Raw genomic sequence first — 24,801 nt, forward strand, 5'->3', positions numbered from 1 at the left:
CTAGTTGAAAAAGCTTGGATAGGACAAGCAGTTACATCCTAAGAGGGTTAGAAATCACTAACTGTACTGGTTGGGTGGGAAGACACTGCAAAAGTGCAAGGGAGGAGGGAGTGATTTTAATCACCCGGTAGGAAAACTAGAGTACATGGAACTTACATGAAAAAGGGGGAGGGGTGGCAGCAATTCTAGGGAGAGAGGTAATTTCAAACCTCAGTCAGTGTCTCCATATGAAAATGAAAGCCCGATGCTTCTCCCCTCTCATGAGCATCCAGCAGTAGACAGCAGCCCTTTTGAGAAAAGGCATATCTTGCAAAGTCAGGCTTCTCAATTAAAAGTTAATTATCCCCCCTTCAGGTCTTTATAGCAGTAGAGATTAAATCAGGTTATGCAGCCGGGAAAATTAATTTTATAAGCCAATTAAAAGAGAGCAAGATGATAGAAATTGGTTATCCTGAGACTTACAGTATTATCTGGAGGACAAATGAGACCCAAGTAACTGTAGGCGTGAGTAATTTAAAAATCAAATGCTTTTTGATATGCAAGAGTAGTTTTCACATCACAGGTCCATAGGCAAATAGGAGCTCAAGTTACCGTATTTTTCGCTCCATAAGACGCACTTTCCCCCCCCCCAAAAAGTGGGGGGGGGGGGAGTGTGTGCGGCTTATGGAGTGAATACTGCAAAATAAATAAATAAATAAATAAATAAAAACTCCGCCCCGGCCCCGGCCCTGGCCCCGGCCAGCTCTGCTCGCCTTCCCAGGAAAGTGTGGGTGGGATGGCAGTCTTGCTGAGCAAGCCCTCCTGTCTACTCAGAAGTAAGTCTCAGAGTTACTGGGGCTCACTCCCAGGAAAGCGTGGGTGGGGTGGCAGTCTTGCTGAGCAAGCCCCTAGAGCAGGGGTGCTCATTATGTCGATCCTCGAGCTACCAGTCAATCTCCAGGCGAAATGAGTCAATTGCAGGCTTCTCTCCCGTCCACGTATCCCTAGGAGTGAGCCCCTGGCAGGCTTGTGAGCCCAGGGAGAGAGCCAGGGAGCCCAGGGAGTGAGCACCTGACGGTTCTGTGTGGAAGGGGTTTTGCACTGGTCTTGCTGTGATGTCTATACAGAGATCTTCCCTCCCCCACACCTTTCCCCTGTTTTTGCACTGGTCTGTATAGAGATCTGCTTCCCCCCCCCCCCTCCTTGTATTGGAATCCAGGAAGATCTGGTGAGGAGGTAGATGTGGTGTCAGCAGTGGCCCCTTTAAGGGTAAGGCCTGGGCATCCAGCAGAGTGTGCTGCACAGCTGCAGCCACTGGAAGGCAATAGGGCCCTCAGGGATATAAGGAGTACCAGAGGCAGAAAGGGTTTGTGGATTTTAAAGGAGTGCAGGTTGGAGGTAGGAGAGGAGACTGACTGGGTTTATTGAATTTGGAATCTGACTGTGGATTGTGACTGGACTTGGATACCCTGATGGATTTGACTGAGCTACCTGGAACCTGACCTTGGACTGTAATTTGGTTTATTGGCTCTGGACTCTGATTTGGTAACTCTGATTGATGGGACTGATTTACTTGGCATCTGTGGACTGGAACTGGACTCACTTTTGCTTGCTGCACTGCTGAGTTGCACAAGGGGGACTGATCAGCCTTAAGCGGGCACGAGGCCCAGTGGTTTGGAATTTGGCAGAACATCATTGTAGCAGAAAGATAATGTGATCCCCTATTTGTGTGCACCTGCTTTTGTGAGCTTCATAAATTCTGACTCTAGCAATGATGAGTTCTTGGGGTTTCCAGAGAACTAGAGTACTCAAATCTTTAAGTCTCTCCATTTGTTAATGACAGTGATAATGGTTCTTAATGCCACTGTTGACTGCTGTTCACTTTAACATGGTTCAAATGTTATTCTGTTATAGTTTATTAAATATTTTATTACACTATTTGGTTCAGAATATTTTTTTCCTTGTTTTCCACCCCTAAAAACTAGGTGCATCTTATGGTCAGGTGTGTCTTATGGAGCGAAAAATACGGTACTTTTTCAGGGTGGATTAAGAAAAAAAAATCAGTGATTTAAATCAGGAGCTTTTCTTCTTGCCAATTAAAATCATGATTTAATCAATGATTTTAATATTTTTTTACTCTATACGTTGGGGTCTCCAGGGCCATTATTTGTCACAGACAGACACCCTAACCTGCAGCTCCAGATAACAAAATGTCTGAAGCTCTTCTTGCCAGCACATCTGGAGCAGAGGGAGGCTCAGCCTGCCATTTCAAGGTTGGAAGGAACCAGCCCTTGCAAGCAAACCCTGATCTAATCAGTTGTCTCCCCTTCCAACTAGCAAGGGCAGCCTCTTGGTTTGACAAAAAATTGGGCTGGCTATCAAAAATGTCGTCACAGAATGCTCAGGGGGGAAAAAAATCTGCTATTTTTGATAGCACTTTATTGGCTCCTAATTGTTTGTGCATGCTCACTTCCTTTGTGGGACACATGTGCATTCTCACACTGCCATTTGGGAATTGTAGTACAGGGGCAGGGAAAAGAAGGGCATTCAGCAGGTAATTTTTTACAAAACCCAGTGGTTGGACTAGTGAATTTCTTGAAAGGTCAGATTTACATATTGTGAGACCTTGGAGCACACTGACTTTTTCAAACCTGGCAATTCTGCTTGATTGCTCAGAGCACAAGCATTGTTCTGTAAATTACAGCCTCAGTTCTAAAAAGTTCAGGTCAGTCCTCAGCAATCAAGCACAGTTTCACTGCAGCTCAGTAATCCCAAACATGCGCCAAGAGTGGCTGCCAGCTTTCAGCACCCTGTTAGTCTGAAGAGCGCAGGCACATAATTGCCACATAAACATCCCATTACTATATTTCAATCCCATTTCACAGGACAAGCACAATGCTGGCTTAGGGTGCAATCCTAACCCCTTATATGTCAGTGCTTTTCAGCAGTGACATAAGGGCAATGCCGCTCTGAGGTAAGGGAACAAACATTCCCTTACTTTGAGGACTCCATGAGTGACACCCAACTGCAGGATGCAGCACACGTCCCATTGGCACTGCTATGCCAGTGCTGGAAAGCACTGACATAAGGGGTTAGGAGGGTTAGGATTGCACCCTTAAACTCACAGGCTGTTTTGCATCTAAGGGAAAGGATTTTCGCCATGATGCTTCCTAGGAATAGCATGGGCAATAAATCAATACAAAAAGCATAGGCCATCATATATGTTCTTGGCACCAAGAGCATGTATGAAATCCGTCAGACAACAGAAGGAGAGCATTCTGGTGTCACTCTGAACAACCCCGCCTCAGACATGAGTCCCAGAATAAGGCACCCACAGCTTCCTGTTAGAATACCTCCAATTTGAACAGAAGAATCTCTGGACCTATCATTCATTTCACCCCTGAAGTCTTGTTTCCCACCAACAGAATTTACAATACAGGACTACCCTTGATATATTTTGATCTCCAGACAATACACTTCATGCTAGCCGCATCTTAGGAATGCGGCACTAAGACACAAACAAATATCATCGTCTCATGACCAAAGATGTGTCAGCATCACTGGGGAATAACCAAGCGAGTGGGTGTGCCAGGCCCCCGTCACAGATAACTTCTTTCCAAAATACTGTGGAAACGTTCTTTATTTCACATTAAGGGTTGATTTGAGCCCCACATTATTTTCTCCACAAAAGAATATTTATGGAAAAACAGTGAAATATAAATGTTTGCATTCAGAACCAATAGTTTTTTTACAGGCATTCCTCAATAGAAAAAGCCCAAGTGATTGCCTCAAATTAAAAAAAAAAATGCAGATTTTAAAGGCATTCTCCTAACTAAGAGGAAGGAGTTGGTGTAAGAGGAGTTGGTCTAACTAAGAGGTCAGGGGTTAGTCAGGTAGGGCACTCTCCAAGGGTCCATGCTCAGTAGAGGGCTCTCCTGGCTAAAAGAACTTGGGAACTCTCAATACTGGTGACAATGGTAGCGCATAGTATATCATCAGTGGGTGGGTCAAGGTGTCACAGGGCCACCAGTACCTTCAGGACATTCAACAATCTGGCACTAAAGGAGTATTTTTCCAACTTCTTAGACGTCTGCAACTCCTATACAAACCAGAAGATTGATGCATAATTTCCACCTCAACAGGACAAACAATGTTTCTCAAAGTAGCAAACATGGCATTGCTGAACTAGAAGAGCTAAGAGATTATTTTCAGTTCTCACCAGGTATTCAAACACTGTCTTAACTAGTTAAAGTTCTAGGAAGGATGGAGAACTACGGACTGTAACTATGGAATGGGCTATGTGGTGATAAATCTCTGCATAACTACAATTTCCATAGTCTGTAGATCTCACTGCTGAAGAAAAAAAAACCTTTTGAAGCTTGTAAGCAGAACAAACAAAGCAGCATATATATATAAGCAGAACACCAGCATGTCATGGTGGCTCAGTTGAAGAGACTGAGCTACACATCAGAAAGCTCCTGATTCAAATGTAATCTTTGCCCTTAACGTATTAGATGTTCTTAGGTGAGCCTTCTCAGACTCAGGGTACCCAGCTGCAACACAGCTGTTTTAAGATAACAATATGTTTCTTAAAAGCTAATTGTGAGACAACTTGTTAATAAACACATAGTGCTTTGAACATTCAAAAATGCTATACAAATGATTCCAATTATAAACCTGTGCAAAATTTAGAGAAGTAGACATTGCCAAACATCTAACCTAGAGGGCAATCCAAACTCAGCTGTACAGAACTGGGCAAACTGAGGGAGGATAGATGAAGGACTGTTAGTCATGATGGCTACATGGAACCTGCATGTTCAGAGGCATACCAGTTACTGAGAGGAGAGAAACAGAAGGGCTCACCTATTGTCTTCATGTATTGCTTGGGGGCTTCCTGGCTCATAACTGAGGAAAACAGATTTGGTTTGATCCAATAAAGTTCTTCCTATGTCCTTAACTGAGTCCCACCAACTTCAATGGGACTTAGTCCCAGGCAAGGGTGCACTAGGCTGCAGCCTTAAAAAAAAATCAGCTTTAAAGCCCAGTGACTGAAACAGAAACAAAAACATTATTTCATCATGATCAATACCTACATGGAGCTGCCTCTCACTTTACTTGCTCACATTTGTCTCATTTGAGTTGCCCTCCTATCCCTTCGTCCAGTTGCCTCCACACTGTTAAAATCTAGATTATAAGCTCCTTGGGACAAGAATTTCTTTACTTCTACAATAAAATGCCAGCAGTGCTGAAAACATTAACAGAACAGGAGGATAAAACAGCTAAGTATAAAGCCCCTGGGCCTGGGAATGGAGGCGTAACAGGGAACTGCAGAGAAAACAAAGGGGTAGACAGAGAGGTGGACCTTTCAAACTCTTTAGAAACCTGCTTAATAATAAAGTTATATTTTTGTCATTTTTTTTTTTGTAGATGTTCCAAAACTGCAGAATGCCAATGCTTTAGCTTCAGCAAATAACAGGAAGCGGCCTTCTAAATAACTCCACTGTCAAGAAGAACTCTTTTCATTCAACACTCCACCCACACAGCCATGCTGGGAAAAAGTTGCCTGTTCCACAGGGCTGCCTTTCCCCGTATGGTTATTCAGCAGTGAATCCTGCAAAAGAGACTCCACACAACTCCCCCCCAAGCACTGACCTACTTTCACTGAGTAAGTGAATCATTTATGTGACTAAACCTACATGTCATCTCCAATCAAAGTGGTCTGCTTGCTCCCAATTTTTCATCTGGGTACCTTAAGCGGAAGCCTCCTTCAATCCATGGCAATAAAAGCACTGCTCTTTCCGTCGCAAAAGCAGTCATCATCTTCCAATGGAAAGTTCAGGCATTTTCAAGCCAGAAAACATTTAAGTGAGAAGAGAGCTTCTAATCCATTTTGCATACAGTTTCATGGCAGGTAATGGCACTCATTAAAACCAAATTAGCAGCCCAATCCACTTCAGCTGCCAAGGGTCTAGCAGAGCCTTGGGTTTCAGCTATGCTACTGCTCTGCAAGGGGGAACAAGATGCCAGATCTTTATGAAGTCATAAAATCCCAGTGAGGTCACTGGTCACATGACCAAGAGTTGCTAGGAGGCAGCCCTACCCAGAAAGAAAAAGAACAGAAAGGAAACATCAGGTCAGCCTGGCCCAGGTGTAATTGATGGGCTTGGTGGGTGCTGGAAAGATTTGGACAAGACAAAACTAAAGATAAGTGGTGTAAAATTAGAGGTTTAGGGTGGGTAAATCTCTTGTCTTGTCGTGTGGGGGCTTATCAATAGCTGGTAGGATGCCATTTAGTTATTTGATTTTCTGTAAACCGCATTGTGAACTTTTTTGTCGAAAAGCAGTATATAAATATTCTTAATAATGCTCTTTTATTCTTTTTTAAACTTTTTGTCGCCATGCCTCTAGAGGCAGAAGTGGCGGCAGTAACACTGAAAGTGCAGAGATTCGCACTAGTAACTGGCTATATCTAGTTGATATTTTGTTTTTCCCTGGAACATCCCGAGGAAGACACTAGATTGTGATAAGAAGAGGTCTCTGGGAAAAACACTATCAGCTCCCACATGGGGGTGGTGGTGCAATTTCTTTCCCCAGAAGAACCCTTGAACAATGACCATTGTCGTGTCACTCCTGGAGCATACTGGGAAAAACAAAATGGAAGCCAGGGGGAACCAGCTGCCACGAAGAGCAGCTATACTAAAACGCCCTTAGTTTGGCCTTAAGAAGAGATGGTTAACTTAAGTCTGTGCCTTTGTTTGGATTTGTGTACTGTGCCTACGTAGCCCTCTAGAAAGAATGTATAAGTTATATAATAACTTGGGATACTCCTCGGCGGGAGGGGGGTCGGGGGCTTCTTGTAGTGGGGGATTCGATTATTAGAAACATAGAGAGGGGGGTTTGCGATGGATGTGAGGACCGCATGGTGACTTGCCTGCCTGGTGCGAAGGTTGTGGACATCACTTCTCGTCTAGACAGGCTGGTAGACAGTGCTGGGGGAGAGGTAGCGGCTGTGGTGCATGTCGGCACCAACGATGTGGGCAAGTGTAGCTGGGAGGTCCTGGAGGCCAAATTTAGGCTTTTAGGCAGGAAGCTGAAAGCCAGGACCTCAAAGGTAGCGTTCTCTGAAGTGCTACCTGTTCCACGCGCAGGGCCAGCTAGGCAGGCGGGGATCAGGGGTCTCAATGCGTGGATGAGACGGTGGTATAGGGAGGAGGGGTTTAGATTCGTTAGGCACTGGGGAATGTTTTGGGACAAGCGGGGCCTGTACAAGAGGGACGGGCTCCATTTGAACCAGAATGGAACCAGACTGCTGGCGCATAACATTAAAAAGGTGGCAGAGCAGCTTTTAAACTGATCCCTGGGGGAAGGCCGACAGGAGCCGCGGGGCATCCGGTTCAGGACTCCTCATCCCTATGGGATGAGGATGGGGAGGTTAGAGAACAACAAGACAAAGGCAGGGTAGGAGAAGAAATTGGGAAAGGTAGGGTGATGGGATGTGATAGACGGTTTGGCACAATGAGAGGATGCGGGGACAAAGGAGCTAATAAGCAGCCCATCCTGGGGCATTCCGTGTATAAATGCTTTTATGCGAATGCCCGAAGTCTACGAGCAAAGGTGGGAGAACTGGAATGTCTGGTGACAAGGGAAAATATTGACATAGTGGGCATAACGGAAATCTGGTGGAATGCAGAAAATCAGTGGGATACCGCAATCCCAGGCTATAAACTCTACAGGAGGGACAGGCAGGGGCGTGTTGGAGGTGGGGTGGCCCTTTATGTTAAGGAAGGGATAGAATCCAGCAAAGTAGAGATTGAAGGTGGGTCCGACTCCACCGTAGAATCTCTGTGGGTTAAATTACCAGGCTTGTGCAACGATGTAATACTGGGGGCGTGCTATCATCCTCCAGACCAGAAATCTGATGAGGACCTTGAAATGAGGAAACAGATCAGGGAGGTGACAAGGAGGGACAGGGTTGTAATCATGGGGGACTTCAATTATCCTCATATTGACTGGGTCAATTTGTGTTCTGGTCACGATAAGGAAACCGGATTTCTTGACGTGCTAAATGACTGTGGCTTAGATCAGCTAGTCACGGAGCCCACCAGAGGACAGGTGACTCTGGATTTAATTTTGTGCGGTACGCAGGACCTGGTTAGAGATGTAAACGTTACTGAGCCATTGGGGAACAGTGATCATGCTGCGATCCGTTTTGACGTGCACGTTGGGGGAAGAATACCAGGCAAATCTCTAACAAAAACCCTTGACTTCCGACGGGCGGACTTCCCTCAAATGAGGAGGCTGGTTAGAAGGAGGTTGAAAGGGAGGGTAAAAAGAGTCCAGTCTCTCCAGAGTGCATGGAGGCTGCTTAAAACAACAGTAATAGAGGCCCAGCAGAGGTGTATACCGCAAAGAAAGAAGGGTTCCACTAAATCCAGGAGAGTGCCCGCATGGCTAACCAGCCAAGTTAGAGAGGCTGTGAAGGGCAAGGAAGCTTCCTTCCGTAAATGGAAGTCTTGCCCTAATGAAGAGAATAAAAAGGAACATAAACTGTGGCAAAAGAAATGTAAGAAGGTGATAGGGGAGGCCAAGCGAGACTATGAGGAACGCATGGCCAGCAACATTAAGGGGAATAATAAAAGCTTCTTCAAATATGTTAGAAGCAGGAAACCCGCCAGAGAAGCGGTTGGCCCTCTGGATGGTGAGGGAGGGAAAGGGGAGATAAAAGGAGACTTAGAGATGGCAGAGAAATTAAATGAGTTCTTTGCATCTGTCTTCACGGCAGAAGACCTCGGGCAGATACCGCTGCCCGAACGGCCCCTCCTAACCGAGGAGTTAAGTCAGATAGAGGTTAAAAGAGAAGATGTTTCAGACCTCATTGATAAATTAAAGATCAATAAGTCACCGGGCCCTGATGGCATACACCCAAGGGTTATTAAGGAATTGAAGAATGAAGTTGCAGATCTCTTGACTAAGGTATGCAACTTGTCCCTCAAAACGGCCACAGTGCCAGAAGATTGGAGGATAGCAAATGTCACGCCTATTTTTAAAAAGGGAAAGAGGGGGGACCCGGGAAACTATAGGCCTAACATCCATACCGGGTAAGATGGTGGAATGCCTCATCAAAGATAGGATCTCAAAACACATAGACGAACAGGCCTTGCTGAGGGAGAGTCAGCATGGCTTCTGTAAGGGTAAGTCTTGCCTCACAAACCTTATAGAATTCTTTGAAAAGGTCAACAGGCATGTGGATGCGGGAGAACCCGTGGACATTATATATCTGGACTTTCAGAAGGCGTTTGACACGGTCCCTCACCAAAGGCTACTGAAAAAACTCCACAGTCAGGGAATTAGAGGACAGGTCCTCTCGTGGATTGAGAACTGGTTGGAGGCCAGGAAGCAGAGAGTGGGTGTCAATGGGCAATTTTCACAATGGAGAGAGGTGAAAAGCGGTGTGCCCCAAGGATCTGTCCTGGGACCGGTGCTTTTCAACCTCTTCATAAATGACCTGGAGACAGGGTTGAGCAGTGAAGTGGCTAAGTTTGCAGACGACACCAAACTTTTCCGAGTGGTAAAGACCAGAAGTGATTGTGAGGAGCTCCAGAAGGATCTCTCCAGACTGGCAGAATGGGCAGCAAAATGGCAGATGCGCTTCAATGTCAGTAAGTGTAAAGTCATGCACATTGGGGCAAAAAATCAAAACTTTAGATATAGGCTGATGGGTTCTGAGCTGTCTGTGACAGATCAGGAGAGAGATCTTGGGGTGGTGGTGGACAGGTCGATGAAAGTGTCGACCCAATGTGCGGTGGCAGTGAAGAAGGCCAATTCTATGCTTGGGATCATTAGGAAGGGTATTGAGAACAAAACGGTTAGTATTATAATGCCGTTGTACAAATCTATGGTAAGGCCACACCTGGAGTATCGTGTCCAGTTCTGGTCGCCGCATCTCAAAAAAGACATAGTGGAAATGGAAAAGGTGCAAAAGAGAGCAACTAAGATGATTACGGGGCTGGGGCACCTTCCTTATGAGGAAAGGCTACGGCGTTTGGGCCTCTTCAGCCTAGAAAAGAGACGCTTGAGGGGGGACATGATTGAGACATACAAAATTATGCAGGGGATGGACAGAGTGGATAGGGAGATGCTCTTTACACTCTCACATAATACCAGAACCAGGGGACATCCACTAAAATTGAGTGTTGGGCGGGTTAGGACAGACAAAAGAAAATATTTCTTTACTCAGCGCGTGGTCGGTCTGTGGAACTCCTTGCCACAGGATGTGGTGCTGGCGTCTAGCCTAGACGCCTTTAAAAGGGGATTGGACAAGTTTCTGGAGGAAAAATCCATTATGGGGTACAAGCCATGATGTGTATGCGCAACCTCCTGATTTTAGGAATGGGTTAAGTCAGAATGCCAGATGTAGGGGAGAGCACCAGGATGAGGTCTCTTGTTATCTGGTGTGCTCCCTGGGGCATTTGGTGGGCCGCTGTGAGATACAGGAAGCTGGACTAGATGGGCCTATGGCCTGATCCAGTGGGGCTGTTCTTATGTTCTTATGTAATACTGTATATAAAAGCCCTCTAGAAAGAATAATAATAATGCTGCAAATTGCAAGGGCAATGCTGTGTGCCAGCAATATTGGCAACCTTCAGTCTCGAAAGACCACGGTATCGCGCTCTGAAAGGTGGTTCCGGCACTGCGTCTAGTGTGGCTGAAAAGGCCAATCCGGGAGTGACAATCCCTTCCACAACGGGAGCAAGTGCAGTCTGTCCCTGGTCTGTCTCCCTGGCTATGGGCCTTCCTTCTTTGCCTCTTTGCCTCAGACTGTTGGCAAAGTGTCTCTTCAAACTGGGAAAGGCCATGCTGCACAGCCTGCCTCCAAGCAGGCCGCTCAGAGGCCAGGGTTTCCCACTTGTTGAGGTCCATTCCTAAGGCCTTCAGATCCCTCTTGCAGATGTCCTTGTGTCGCAGCTGTGGTCTACCTGTACGAGTAGGTACAGAGACAGGTGTGTTTGCCAGCACAAAAAAACAGGTGTTTTTTCCAGCACAAACTAATCAAATCCGTTTCAGTGGCCCTTAAAACGCTATGTGGGGGCCATTTTGCAGACATCCATCCCTTGAGTAACACTGAGACTTCTAAAGAGGCTACTGCCATGCCAGTTGGGTATGAGCAAGCAGGCAGAAGCAGCTAGACTCAGTTCTGGAACAGAAGTGTCTGCAGACAATGGGATCCTTGCGCCAAGTCTCTTCCTATACACAAGCATCTACACCAGCCATTTTCAACCACCATACTGTGGCACACCGGTGTGCCGCGAAAGGTCTGCAGGTGTGCTGCGGGAGTTTGAGGGAGGATAATTTATCAGTAGGGCCATTGGAGGGATGTGAGCCCCCTGCTAGAGCACAATGTACCTTGTCAATTGTCAAAAGACTGACGGTGTGCCTTGACAATTTCAGTACCTTGTCAGTGTGCCACAAGATAAAAAGGTTGAAATTCACTGATCTACACCTTTGTCAAACAACTTTCAAAATACTGCAAATTCTAATTTTAGAGCAGCCAAAGTTTCCTTGCTATGGGGAAGGAAAACTTTGGATGCTAGCCATTGTTTTTAGTGCAAAGTAGGTGATGACATGCAAAAGAAAAAAAAATTCCCTTAAATAGTCATGATAAGATTTGGGGAGGTTTCTCATACAGACTCTCCAACATGTCCATCACAAGGGCAGGGTATACAGTATATTTGTCATTTCTGTGGATTGCCACTAGTATCAAAGATCTGTTTGCTTTAAAAACAGTTCCACTTTGAACTGTTGGAAGTGTTCGGAGGGATGAACAATCCCCAACTCACAACTTAAAAAACAAACACAAAACTGACTTAATAAAAATGACTAAAAGCAGCTGCCACAGGGATCTTTCCAAGCTGACAGAAAAAGAACAAAGAACCGGTGCCTCAACTCTTTGTCTCAGTGTGCCCTCAGCTACCACTGCCAAGGTAATTTTTCATTCAATCCCTCCCCCCCCCTTCCTACAGCCTGTTACCATGAGACTAAATGTACTGTGCGCAATTCCCCTCAGGACTGTTACATGCACAGAAGGCACATACAGCCTCTGTGCTATCCACAGCAACACATTTAAGGAAGTACCTAAACACACTAGGTTGCAGGGGTTGTTTCACATAGAGGCAGGAGAAAACCACAACCACTGGGAGTTCAATATATGTTTTCCGTTTATTTCTCCCCCACTCCTCCCCAAGATAGAGTATTGCAGGAACTGTAGCAGCCCAGTTTGCTGGAAAATACAGGAAGCAAATTACATCCAGCACCCAAATACAAGCAACTGGCATACCTGAACTTTGTCTCTGAGAGCTTACCTGGACAAAGACAATCAGAGGTTGCAACCAGGGCAATGATGATATAAAAGCAATGATATAAACACTCATAAAATAGTGAACCATATAGAGATCACTTTTTCCCCCTTTCTCACAAATTCCTACAAGAGCTCAGGGTCACCCAGTGAAGCCGCCTGACAGCAGGATCAGGACAAAAGCAAGTGCTGCACACATTTCTTATTTATTTGAGCAAGCATAAGCCTCTTTCTCACAGCGCATGGAATTAAGGAAGATGGGTACACCAACACAAGATATAGTAGTGGTCACTGTCTTCAGCGGTTTTGAAAAGGATTATTTATGCCAAATAAAGGTTTTGTTGTCTGTTGACTGAAAAGGATTAGACAAACTTAGGAGGATTGGCTGAACTAGCTAAAAGAAACCTCCATCATCAGGGCTGTAACCCTGAGAGGTAGAGGGTCAACAACAGAGCAGGTTATGTCTAAATAACCTACTTGTCAGCCTCTCAGGAACATGTGGCAAGCCATTGCTGGAAATGGCATGTTGGACTATGGTAATTCAGGGGTGCCAAACATAAGTCTTGCAGGCTGGATGCAAGCTCTTTATTCAATCTTTGGGCTCTCCCAGCACCACAATTGACTGCTCTCAGCTAGCTGAGCTGCACTGAGATGTCACTGCTGAAATGATAATTGGGCTCCTGCATGATAATTGGGCTCTCTCATATCTTAAAAATAAGATCAAGATTTCTGTAATTTTTCTTCTGTCACTTGCAGCTAATGAGTTCCTAAGTGAGAAAAAAGTGCTCATTTCTGGTCATCACCCGCTTAATGATGTCACTTTTGGCCCTCAGCAGGCCACATGAGTGCTATTTGGCCTGCAGTATGGAAAAGGTTTGACATCCCTGGACTAAATGGATACAAACCTACGGATACACATCAAATAAATAACAAGATCTACTCTGACAGCCGTTTACCAAGATCGCAGGCTGAAAGGGGTCTTTCTGAACATTGCTACAGAGATCCTTTAACCAGAGTTCTCAGGAATCCTCTGAGTGCAAAACATGCCCTCGACTACTGAGCAAGGGCCCCTTTCCCGAGAGGCCAAGTAGGAGAGAAAGGTAAGCAATGAAAAATTCTAAAGGACTCCAGTTTCCCATGCGCTGCATTTTTCGCCTGCATCAGCGGCGTTTCTCCAGTTAAATGTCACATATCATTTTTCATCGCCATATTTTAAGCCCACAGTCTTCCTTCAAGAAGCTCAGAGTGGCATAATTGGGGTTATCCCCCTTTTATCCAGCAAAATTCTTAAGGCAACAGAGGACATTCTCGGGGCTGAGTTGCTCCAACTAACTGCTGACGTAGCCAAAACCATTCACAATGGAGACAGAGTGTCTGGACCTGCGCACACAACAGTTGGGTGTACTGCCATGATGGGAAAAGCACTTAGAAAGTCTGTGCATGTTGACTTCTAGACGGTGGTCAGCCAATTGTATGCAACCACTGCCATATGCGGGAGACCGTTTTTGGTACATGACTCTAACCACAGGTTTGTAGGATTTGCAGTGGCTCATTGAAAGTTGAATCTTGCACTTTTCAGCAGATGCACGCAACCGGCTTGCCATGGACTGCAAGTCATCACATGCAGACTTGGGAAGGGACTGTCACTCAGCTGGTTGCATGAATAAGCAAGAAGTAAGGTTAAGAATGACATCAGCCTGCACAGATGACAAATAGAAGATTCTTCCAGCTTCTAAAGGAAGTTGTGAAGGAAGATTCTTCCAGTTTCTAAACAGAAGTTGTGAAAAAGACTTCTGGATTCTGGCACACACAAGCATGTGGGGTGTTGGTCTTGTCTGATCTTGCCGCTCTTTAGCAAGTTGAGACCAAAGAAGGGAATCGGTCAGGATACCTACTGCCATCCACACAATCTGCACAACCAACTTTACAATGCCAAATGTACTTGTCAGGGTTCCGCCGCTCCCCATGGACCCCAACTTACCAGGGCAGGGGTCCCAGAAGGCAGAGAGCAGCAGCTAGGGCCCCATACTGGGTCAATGGATACCAGGGGTGGGGCCAGGAATGCCTAAGGGCCAGCAGCTGCCAGCAGGTGCTCCTTTTCAATCCCTCAGGCAGGAAGGGGAGGGGCAAGAGGAAGCAGGAAACCCCGTAAGAGGCAGGAGGCCAGTGATGACAGAGAGTGCAGAAAGAGAGGTGAGGCAGGAGGCTGTGCAGCCAACAGCTCCGGCCCAAGACCAGGGCAAACCAGCCAAACCAGGGAGGAGGACCAGGGTGCCTTAACCCCTGAAGCAAGTCTGAGCCCTCTTGCTGGGGCATGCCTGCTTCAAGCCCCTACAGTACTTTACTGTACTCGGGGCAGAACCATGTCTTGCTGGGGAAAAAGTGGCAAGATGGGAAAAGGTGTACGTCCACACACCCCCTTACCACTGCCACTTTATACAATGGCAGCAAACAGTTAGCTATCCCATGTTTGCCACCAAATGTGTAGTTCTGCCATTTGTCGCATGCATTTCCATTTGATGCTACACTACTAAACCAAAGCTGCCACAAAGGCATGCTGAAAGGTACTATTCTGCCTGATCCTCAGAAGTTGCTGCCCCCCCTCTTCCACCACACAGTGCTTTTTCAAATAAAATCGGATATCCCCCACAGGCTTTTCTCAAAGCTATCCAATTTCATGCTGCTTTGTATAATGCACACCCAAATGATCTGCTGCACACAGCAGCAGTAATAGCCTCACAGGGCAAACCTATGCATGTTTACTCAAAAGTAAGTTCCCCTGCAACTGGGTAAGAGGCACTTTTTCAAGTGGGTGCTCCTCTTTTATTTAGCAGAGGGAGAGTAACTGGGCCCTTTTCACCCCAGCAGTGTCTTTTCTAATGGCTGTCTGCTGATGCTCTTTAGCATCTTTTTCAATTGTGAGACCTTTTGGGACAGGGAGCCATTAGATATTTGATTTTTCTCTGTAAACCCCTTTGTGAACTTTCTGTTGAAAAGCGGTATATAAATATCGTTAATAATAATAATCTGTATTAAATGGGCCTTACTCTCCAGTAAATGTGTACAGGATTGCAGCCTGAGTGCTTCGAAAAGGCTTAGAACCTACTGGGGACAAACAACCCCACCCATAAAACAACACTCTTTGCCCAGCCTTATGCAAACATATTACAAACTACAGTATTTGCCTAGAGCAGTGAAACTATAATCAGTTTGGATCTCCATTTAACAAACACCAGCCATGATGCTACACTGGGCCCATTTGCTGTTCATCTGCTTGCCAGAGTGAGCAGAAATCACCCCCATCCAGCAACCAAATGGAACCATCTGCCTATTTTGTCACTTGTCCATCACTCACAAAGAGCACCACAGCACTATCCTGACTGTGTTCCCTGGTCTTTTGAAGCTGGGGGAGACGGCCAACACACCCTCAGATTGCTCCTCCCAGACAGCCAAAATAGTCCTGCAGCCATATTCTCGTTTCGTACATTGATTTTCTGGACCCAAAGTACAGGAAAGAGTTTTACAGTGGAGGAGGAGACTAGGGGAGGCGAAAGCAAATGAAAGGGGAGAAGATGAGCGGACAATGCAGGAGAGGAATTGGTGTGAAGCAGTGGAAGGGAGAGGGTACAAGCAAATAGTGGGGTGATCAAGCAACCTTTTGATAAGTATTAGTGGTTGACAACAGCATGCAAAAAACGCTTTCTAATAAAATTAAGGAATGTAAAAAGTCTGGTATTTTGAAGAAATTAGAAGCCACAACAACAGATCAGAATAATAAATGAAAAAACCTACTTTGAATTGGTGGCATGCATGGAAAGGCTGGGTAACAGTAGCGACACTACTAATCCACTACTGCAGTGGTTGTCACCCTTTTTAGCCCGGGACCCACTTCTGAGAATGACAATCTGTCTGGGGCCCACCGGAAGTGATGTCAGCAACCTGGAAGTGATGTCATAGCCAGAAATGACATCATCAAGCAGGAAGTGACATCACTGTGATGTCAGAGCCAGAAGTGATGTCATCAGGCAGGAAGTTCCTACCAAGAAACTCAAACTGTAAATGACAAGAGACAGTATTCCAGCTCAGAAGCTTCTTCCAATTGCTATCAAGCAAAAAATAAAACACCTGGAACAAAATATTTGTGTATTTATTTACTACTGTTTTTATTTCTGTCTTTATTTACAAAACCTCAAGCTACTTCTTGTATTGTGCTTGAAACTAACAAGCATTGATGTGGCTATTGATACTGTGCACAGCATTAGCCAGAAACAAGTGCACCCTACTCATGCACCTCAGTACAAGAAGTAGCTTGAGTTTTTATAAATAAAGGAAATAAAAAAGTAGTATCCCCCTCAGAAGGAAGATAAGCAGGGACGCTTCCCCTCATCTCCCCCAAGTCAAATTTGAATAAATTTACATAAGTCTACATAAATCAATATATTAAAAATGAACTTACATGAATGAATGAAGGTCTTGCAATAGCTCAAGGCCTATAAAAGGCCTTGCACAAAGCAAGGCTGGCCTTTCCTTTGCTGCCACTACTGCATCACAGATGTGAAACAGCAAGCAGTGGAGGCAGCCCTCATCCCACAGCTCACTGAGAGGTCAAACAGTTGCCCTCATACTGAGAGCAGTTGCATCAGGCCAGTGTGGGCTCCAACAAATCACCGGAGGGCCAGAGGCCCATTGGAGACTGGGAGCTCCTTGAGGGCCGCATTGAGAGGCCTCGAGGGCCACAAGTGGCCCCAGGGCCAGGGTTTGGGCAGCCCTGATCTAATCAATTGATCCAATTCAGCAAGGGACCTACTGTATGAAGCAGGGCTGGAAAAATGGGCCAACTTTAAAGTGCCAACTGAGTTTCAGTTTTCTAAACCCCAGTGCTGTATACCAGGGGTCTCCAAACCCCGGTTCACAGGCCAGACCTGGCACTCTGGATAATTTTATCCAACCTGCTAGGTTCTCCAGCCTCTCTGGGCTTAAAACAGCTCAAAAGACACTTCTGGGTCTCCCAGCATTGGTATACACTGCATTCAGCCACTGGAGGTGGTGAATGTAAAGCACATTCCCTGTTCCCTCCCAGTCACAGCCCAATTCTAACCTGTGCTGGAACAGGCAAGCTGGGTGGCCTGTGCTGTATACAGCACAGGACTGGAGGTGACTGTGGCACAATTCGGGTCAAGGGGATATTTTTCCCCCTTACCCTGAGCACTGCTCCAGCCACCACAATGGGACTACTCGGATCTGTGCCAGCTAAATCTGAGTAGTTAGGCCAGGCTGGCCAGGAGTTAGGCCAGGCTGCTCAAGAGGGGGTTAGGATCCAGCCTAAGTGACAACCAATCCCACCCACTCCCCAGGCCAACATAAGAGACTTACACTGGACCAGTATGATCAATCTCAGGACTGTACTCTTAATCTTTTTCTAGCGTCTCTGGAAATCCATTTTCTATTCACATCCATTCCAGACAAAAGGTTGTCTTTACCTCAGGCCTTGCATCTAATTGCTCAGGCCTCATATTATTTTCTGCAGTGGCCTCATAACTAGAGTTATGATTTAAAGGCAACAAATGCTTACATATGTCTTTTTGACTAAGAGCTTCGGTGGCACTCCAGAGTAGCTTTGCACTCAGAAGATTAAATGATCCCATTTCACCCAGAAACAACAAAAATCCAACTTTCTTTCTTCATCACAATGTACAAAGTTTGTGCCTTTTATCAAAGGCAGAAATAAGCCCTCTCCTGGTAAGCAGCAATAAGAACAAATTCAAAAGCTTTCAAATCCGATCAAGCAATGTTTCTTTAGCATCTGATCTCAATCTGGAATAAAGGTATCAAGGAACAGCATGGGCCCTTCTTGGAATATTCTTAGTTTTAGACTTCTTTTATGGGATTAAACTAGAGAGGAATTAGAGCAACAGAGGGGAAGAGTTGTTTACGAAGTTCAATATTTGTCAGGAGTTGCTGCATCATTTCCAAAGAAGGATGATTCAGAAATCTAGACCCTTTTAATTAAGATTCAGGCAACCTAATCCCATAAACCCCCTCATCTGGTCAAATCCGCAACTGTCCTAAGTAATACAAGTCACTTGGGTCAAAGGAAACTTTTGGAAAGGGTTTGAGGGCTTGGCACACCCACTTAACATGTCTATCTAATCAGAACACTCCTGAAGACGCAAATGAGTATCATCCAAGCTTACCGCATCAAACTCAGCTTGATCATCTTCAGGTAGATCACTTGTTTCGTAAACATCAGGCTCGTTCCTGGCCTGTAAACACAAAGACATTACAGTGAGGACAAAGACAGAATCAGAGGGTTTCTGGAAAAGGTTATCTAGGCAGCCATTCTCAATGGGAGCCATATGGCCCCTGGGGAGCCCTGACACATTTTAAGTGGGCCACAAACTGAAAACCAAAAATAATAACTGATTTTATGTTTATCTGTTTGTGTTATATCTTGTTTGACAGGGGGCCCTGGAACCCAAGAGGAGCTCCTAAGGGACCACAGCCAAAAAAAAAGGTTGAGAATGGTCGATCTACAGCAGGGCTGGTCAAACCCTAGCCCAAGGACCGAATCCGGGGTTTGGCAGAATCCTTCCATGCAGTGAGCGAACCTTTTGGTTCCACTCCCATGAGGCTTGTTATGCTGTTAGAACTGGGCACCAGGACGCTCCGGGCAGTCATGTCTGCCTGGATGTCCTGTCACGCAGTCTTCTGGGACGCCGGGCAATAGACATGATATCCCAGAGCATCCTGGTGCCCAGTTCTTCCAGAACAACAAGCTGCACAGGAGCAGAATGGAAAGCTGAGGTTCAGATGGGGACTGCATTTTCCAAATGCAGCGCTTGCGACTTTGGGTGCCACTGATCTACAGCAGTGACTTGCTCTCAAACAGGAACCTCAGTAAATTAATCCCCCTCAGCATGGATTAATCCTCATCATCCAGGCATTGTACAACCTAGACATAAACAAGATGCACCATGCTGATGGAACTTTAAGGTAAGAAGTTGTTGTCTAGCACAGCAGTCTGAATGGCTTGAAAAAAATGAAACAAGTCTTTGAAAACATTTACAAAAGTTACCTTCTCACATTACTATTATTATTTATAAAGATCCTAAAACAGATCTGCAAAATAGTACAGTACAGAATTCACATATCTGCACACTTATAATCAAAAGAAAAAGGTAAGACATATCAAAAAAAAAGGAAAGGCAATTGGGAAAAACCAGACTGAACAGATAAGGAAATGCTTGAATACAAAGACAAAGGAAGAGAGTTGGATGTCAGGTAGGCAGGCCTTTTGGACCTGTTCATCATGTATAGCTCCAAACAGTGAAATTTCCAATTGTTTACTTTCAGGGAATCCTTTACAAATCATTTCTTCTTATGTCTAGTAAATCTGTGCCCTGCTGGAAGTGCGTTCAATATATATATATATATATTTTTTTTACCTTCCAGCACACTTGGGTCAGGTTCGTTTTTCAGATCCTAGCATGCTTGCCAAGCTAGCAATTCGAATTGCAAGCTCAGAGCCATTAACCCACTTCTGCCCAGCCCACAGGTGTATACACTTGGTCCCTGTTGTGTATATGCATGGTTGGGCAGAGAATTAAAGATGGCCATCTCCATGCATCTGACTCCTACTGGCAAACATGGTGATCTCCATACATTCTGGTAACAACATGGCAGCCTCCATGCAATTGAGTTCAGTGATGGGATGCCATTTTGCCATTTTTACATGAGCTGCACTGGAAGCATGCTAGCAACATCACTTTCTCCTATCTCCAATTAGGAAAACGAACGCAGTCTAAATGTGTGGCCTAGAGCAGCATTACTCAAAAATTGTGGTCCGCAGTGCTGATCCACATGCCATTGGCTGCCGGGCCATGGTGAATTTAAAGAAAAATAATATTATGGCACAGATATAGTATCGATGGTACAATGGAAAAAAACAAAACTGTTGCTCTGTCATATCAGATTGTTTATCAAGCACTGACCTAGAGCATACCATCACTGTACCACAGATGCAGCATTCTGACGAAGACTGACAGTGATAAGCAAACTACCTTTCTAGGAAACTTTGCTGCCATTTACTGATCTTATCACTAAAGAACCCAACATATCCTCAAGACACCTTCAGGCTTCCCTGGCCTTAAAAAACCTTTTATAGAACATTGCTATCTGTTTTCCTGGAGCCAATATTAAACTTCCCACCAGCACCTTATTTAGAAGTCTACTATAGAGAATGATGGAAAAACCTTCCACAGCAAAAATTATGGCAGGAATCCTGCTACGATCACTACAGATACAAAAGTTAATGTACACACTATATATATATATATATATATATATATATATATATATATATATATATATATATATAAATAAAAGGTACGTATGTTATCCTTCATATGAATTTCATGTTGTGAGACTTGTAAGATGGAATTTATTTTATGTTTGTTTTTACTTTATATATTTACATCCCACTTTTAACAAAGCAGCTTACAAAATAATATGAAAAAATGCAAATAATTTTTAAAACAAACTAGGGAAAGAACCTTTCCCTTGAAATGAGACGGTGAGATACCAAAATACATCATGACGAAGGTAACATAAAACATCTGCTTCCTGTCGCCACTGGTACATGACAAACCCATCAAAAGTAACATTATCTACATGAATGACATGCAGCACTGAAGACAATAAGAAAAGCAGACAAGCTAACATATGCCCACAACCTATTAACTCTAGTTTATGCATGATGGGTACTCTTACAGCACAAGCCTATGAATATCTACTCAGAAGTAAATTCTACTGGGTTTCAATGGGGTTTACTTCTAGGAAAGTGCATATAGGATTGCAGGCTTAGAAGGGAAAACCCAGTTACAAGACTCCAAAAATAACAGCACACCATGATTGACTCATGGGAAATGATGTATTTGGGAACAGCAGTTGTCCACCCTAGTACTGAGCCTTTGCAATTAAGATAAGGGATGGTATGTGTCTGAAGAGCTCTCTGACAAGGAAAGAACCACAATGTCTAGGATGGAACAAGATAAACTCACAGAGGGCCCAATCCTATGCAACTTTCCAGTACCAGTGCAGCTGCAATTCAGCCCTGAGGTAAGGGAACAAATGATCCCATACCTTGAGAAGGCCTCTGTGACTGCCTCCCCACCACAAGATGCAGTGCATACCCCATTGGCATGGCTACACTGCACTGGAAAATTGGATAAGATCGGGCCCAGAGACATCAAGTTCCATCCCATTCAAGCTATGGGTGCGCATGCATGCAATGTTGTAAGAGTGCATAGGAAAGTCAGGTTTCCAAAGGTATCAGCCCAGTTTTGGCAAAATACCTAGAGAACTCTCCACCCCATAGCTGGAGCCTGTATCCTTTATGAATACGCATCATTGTCTATTTTTGAATTACTGGCAGAAAGCTCCGAAGTTGACACATACTCTGCTCTCCCGGTCTTGTCTCCTAAGATCAAGCACAATTTAATAATTATTTTACTGGACAGCAAAAACAAATAAAAGGCAATTATTTCAAGTACAGTACAACTCTTTTTTCATATTTCCTCATGTTTAAGACACTGGAGAAGAAATGGTTCCTCGCTCTTCCATGTTTTAGAGAATTCCTCTGTGAATGTAAAGTAATACTTATATGTTCCTGTCTGTATCTTGCAATCATCAAATCTGTCTTTGGAGAAAATCTGCCTGAAGATTTGTGCATTTTCCCATAATCCAATCAGCTATCCCTTCCTTCCACCCACTAAGTCAATATACAGTACTCTCTTCCAGCTTCCCATTCTTTCAGGACCATTCCAATCTTTTCCTCACTTCAGTTCCCAGCACCACTCCTTCCCTTATACCAAGAATCACATTCCACTTGTAAACATAGACCAGTGTTTCTCAATCACTGGTATAGGTACTATCAGTGGTACCAAAGGTGGTGTCTGGTGGTACACATGGGATCCCTGGACATCCACCACTTGGCAGCAAGACCAGGAACACGACACAACCAACAGTGGTAGGAGGCTCCAAAGCACGTTTTTCTGAGCTCGAAAAAGCCCTCCCATCCACCCTGAGCCTCTTACTGCTTTTTGTCATGTTGCATCTGGCTTCTCAACCAGAAATAACTGGCAATGACATCATCACCAGTTACTTCCAATAGGTGGAAAATGCAAAGTGGTACGGAGGGGGATAAACACTGACACAGGGCCCAACCCTATCCATTTTTTCAGGGCCAGTGCAGCTATACTAACGGGGCATGCGCTGCAACCTGTGGTGCAGTCACATAGGCCTCCTGAAAGTATGGGAACATTTGCTCCCTTAGCTCTGGGCTGCATTGCGGTTGCACCGGAGGCGGAAAGTTGGGATAGGATTGGGCCCACAGACAGTTATACCTGAAGTATACAGGGGACCACAGGGCTCCAAGGGAGGGGGAAAATTAGTTGAGCACACCGCCCTGCCACCCAAGCACACTGCATTTGAGTTCCGCAACCCTCAAGACACTGTTGAGGGGAAAGGAGTCTGCACATGCTCAGAAGTAATCTTTTTACAATGACACTGAACCAAGCCTCCTGCCGCGTTGCTGGTCTCGCTGCTGGGTGGCAGGTGCCCAGGGGTCCTGTGAGTACCACCAGACACCACCTCAAGTGCCACTGGTGGTACCCGTACCACTGGCTGAGACACTGCCTTAAGCCGCCACCACTTACTTCTCATCTCCTCCCCCTACTCATCCCTCCTCCTCCTCCTCCTCCTCATCTCCTCCCCCTACTCCAAAGCCCCACCGACCACCCATTGATTCTTCTGGTGCCTCCTGTGTAACCACCATCCCTTCAGCCACCCCCATACCAAGGCACACAGCCTCAGCCTGCCTGGCTGTCAACAGACCCCACCCTTCTCCTTCCCCACCCTACCTGCCACCCACCAGCCTCCTCCATCCCCTGCTCTCCCAGCCCCCCTCCCACTCCTTCCGCCAGGCAGGGGCGCCCTCCTCTCGCACTCACAATGCCAGGCAGGTCCGCGTACTTGGGATCAGCCATAGCGATGGTATTGAGGTGGGTTCAAGCCACCTAGGCCGGCTGGAGAAGAGAGCACCCAAGTCTCGCGAGAGCAAGAGCGAGAAACGAAAAGAGGCTTTGTTCGGCCGCGCGGTCGCTTCTGGGAGTTGTAGTCTCTGGGGTAGGAGCCAAGGAAAGAGTTGCAGTAGGTTTGTGGCTATGCTCCGCATACATTGGGTATTAATCAGAGGTGGCGTGAAAGGGAGAGGTAGATTTCCCAAGCCACACTTCTTCTTTTTTTTGTCTTTAACCTCAGTTAATCTTTGTGCACCCTAAAACACTAAGGGCACAATCCTAACCAGGTCTACTCAGAAGTAAGTCCTCTTTTGTTCAATGGGGCTTACTCTCAGGAAAGTGTTCTTAGCATTGCAGCCTATGGCTACAAACCTATCCACACTTTCATGGATGTAAGCTCCATTGACTCTAATGGGACTTACTTCTAAGTAAACATGCACAGGATTGGGCTCTAACAGTTATTTGTAGCAGAAACTTTAAAAAAGTTTTTTTCTTTGTTTCAGTTGTCAGAGGTATTTAAAGACCTTCCTAGTCAAGTGAATTATCCACAGCAAAAAAAAATGCACATTTTTAGATGCATGCAGTGCTTTGGGTAATTAGTCTGAGGAACTCCTTGCCACAGGATGTGGTGACAGCATCTGGTCTGGATGCCTTTGAAAGGGACTGGATAAATTTCTGGAGGAAAAGTCCATCACAGGTTAGAAACCATGATGTGTATGTGCAACCTCCTGGTTTCAGAAGTAGGCTGTCTCTGAATGCCAGATGCACTGCACCAGGATGCAGGTCTCTTGTTGCTCCCTGAGGCATCTGGTGGGCCACCGTGAGATACAGGAGGCTGGACTAGGTGGGCCTTTGGCCTGATCCAGCCAAAGGGGCTCTTCTTATGTTCTTATGGTTTGACCACATTATCTGACTGTGCTGAAGGTACTCAAAAATGCTATTGAGCTTTCTTTTAGATGAGAAACAGCTTCTCCTATTCTAATTGGCCACAAGAGGGAAATAGTCAGGTTTATAAATATGAAGGAAGGGAGGGGAAGGTAGCTTTAGCTAGGGAGGGTAGCTAGGAAGGGAGGTAGCTTTAGGAACAGAGTATCCAAGGAAATGGAGAGCAAGTAGGTAAGTAAAGTGTGGGCAATTAGTAGGGGCAGATGAAAGAGCAAGGTGGGGAAGGGGAGCAAGTAAGCAGGTGGAGGATGAGCCAGTGGGTATGTGAGAGGGCAAAGGTCAAAAAGCAGGGAGGGGGAGGCAGGTGAGGATGTAGGGTAGAGAGTGTGGAGGGGGAGCAGGAAGCCAGCAGGGGGAGGGCAAGCAAGCAAATAGAGAGGATGAGCTGGGGGATGAGTAAGTGGGCAAAGGACAAGGAAGTGGCAGAAGCAGGTAAGTGAATGATGT

The 24,801-nt window shown here is 45.5% G+C and overlaps 1 protein-coding gene across 2 annotated transcripts in view; it reads right to left on the minus strand.

Moving 5' to 3' along the window:
- Positions 1-23,431, minus strand: part of DCTN2 (dynactin subunit 2) — a 60,714-nt gene extending 37,283 nt beyond the window's left edge. The window contains exons 1-3 of one of the 2 annotated variants that reach the window (XM_066614189.1): positions 23,341-23,431; positions 18,526-18,594; positions 210-287 (exon numbers count right to left, since the gene is read on the minus strand). In XM_066614189.1, the coding sequence (XP_066470286.1) occupies positions 210-287; positions 18,526-18,594; positions 23,341-23,376 (183 nt within the window). In that variant the 5' untranslated portion in view covers positions 23,377-23,431. The remainder of the gene's footprint in view (positions 1-209; positions 288-18,525; positions 18,595-23,340) is intronic. The other variant, XM_066614190.1, reaches the window with a different exon arrangement.
- Between the last annotated feature and the right edge of the window lie 1,370 nt (positions 23,432-24,801).

Source organism: Tiliqua scincoides, chromosome 2 (genome assembly GCF_035046505.1).
Source record: "Tiliqua scincoides isolate rTilSci1 chromosome 2, rTilSci1.hap2, whole genome shotgun sequence".
Classification (NCBI taxonomy): Eukaryota; Metazoa; Chordata; class Lepidosauria; order Squamata; family Scincidae; genus Tiliqua; species Tiliqua scincoides.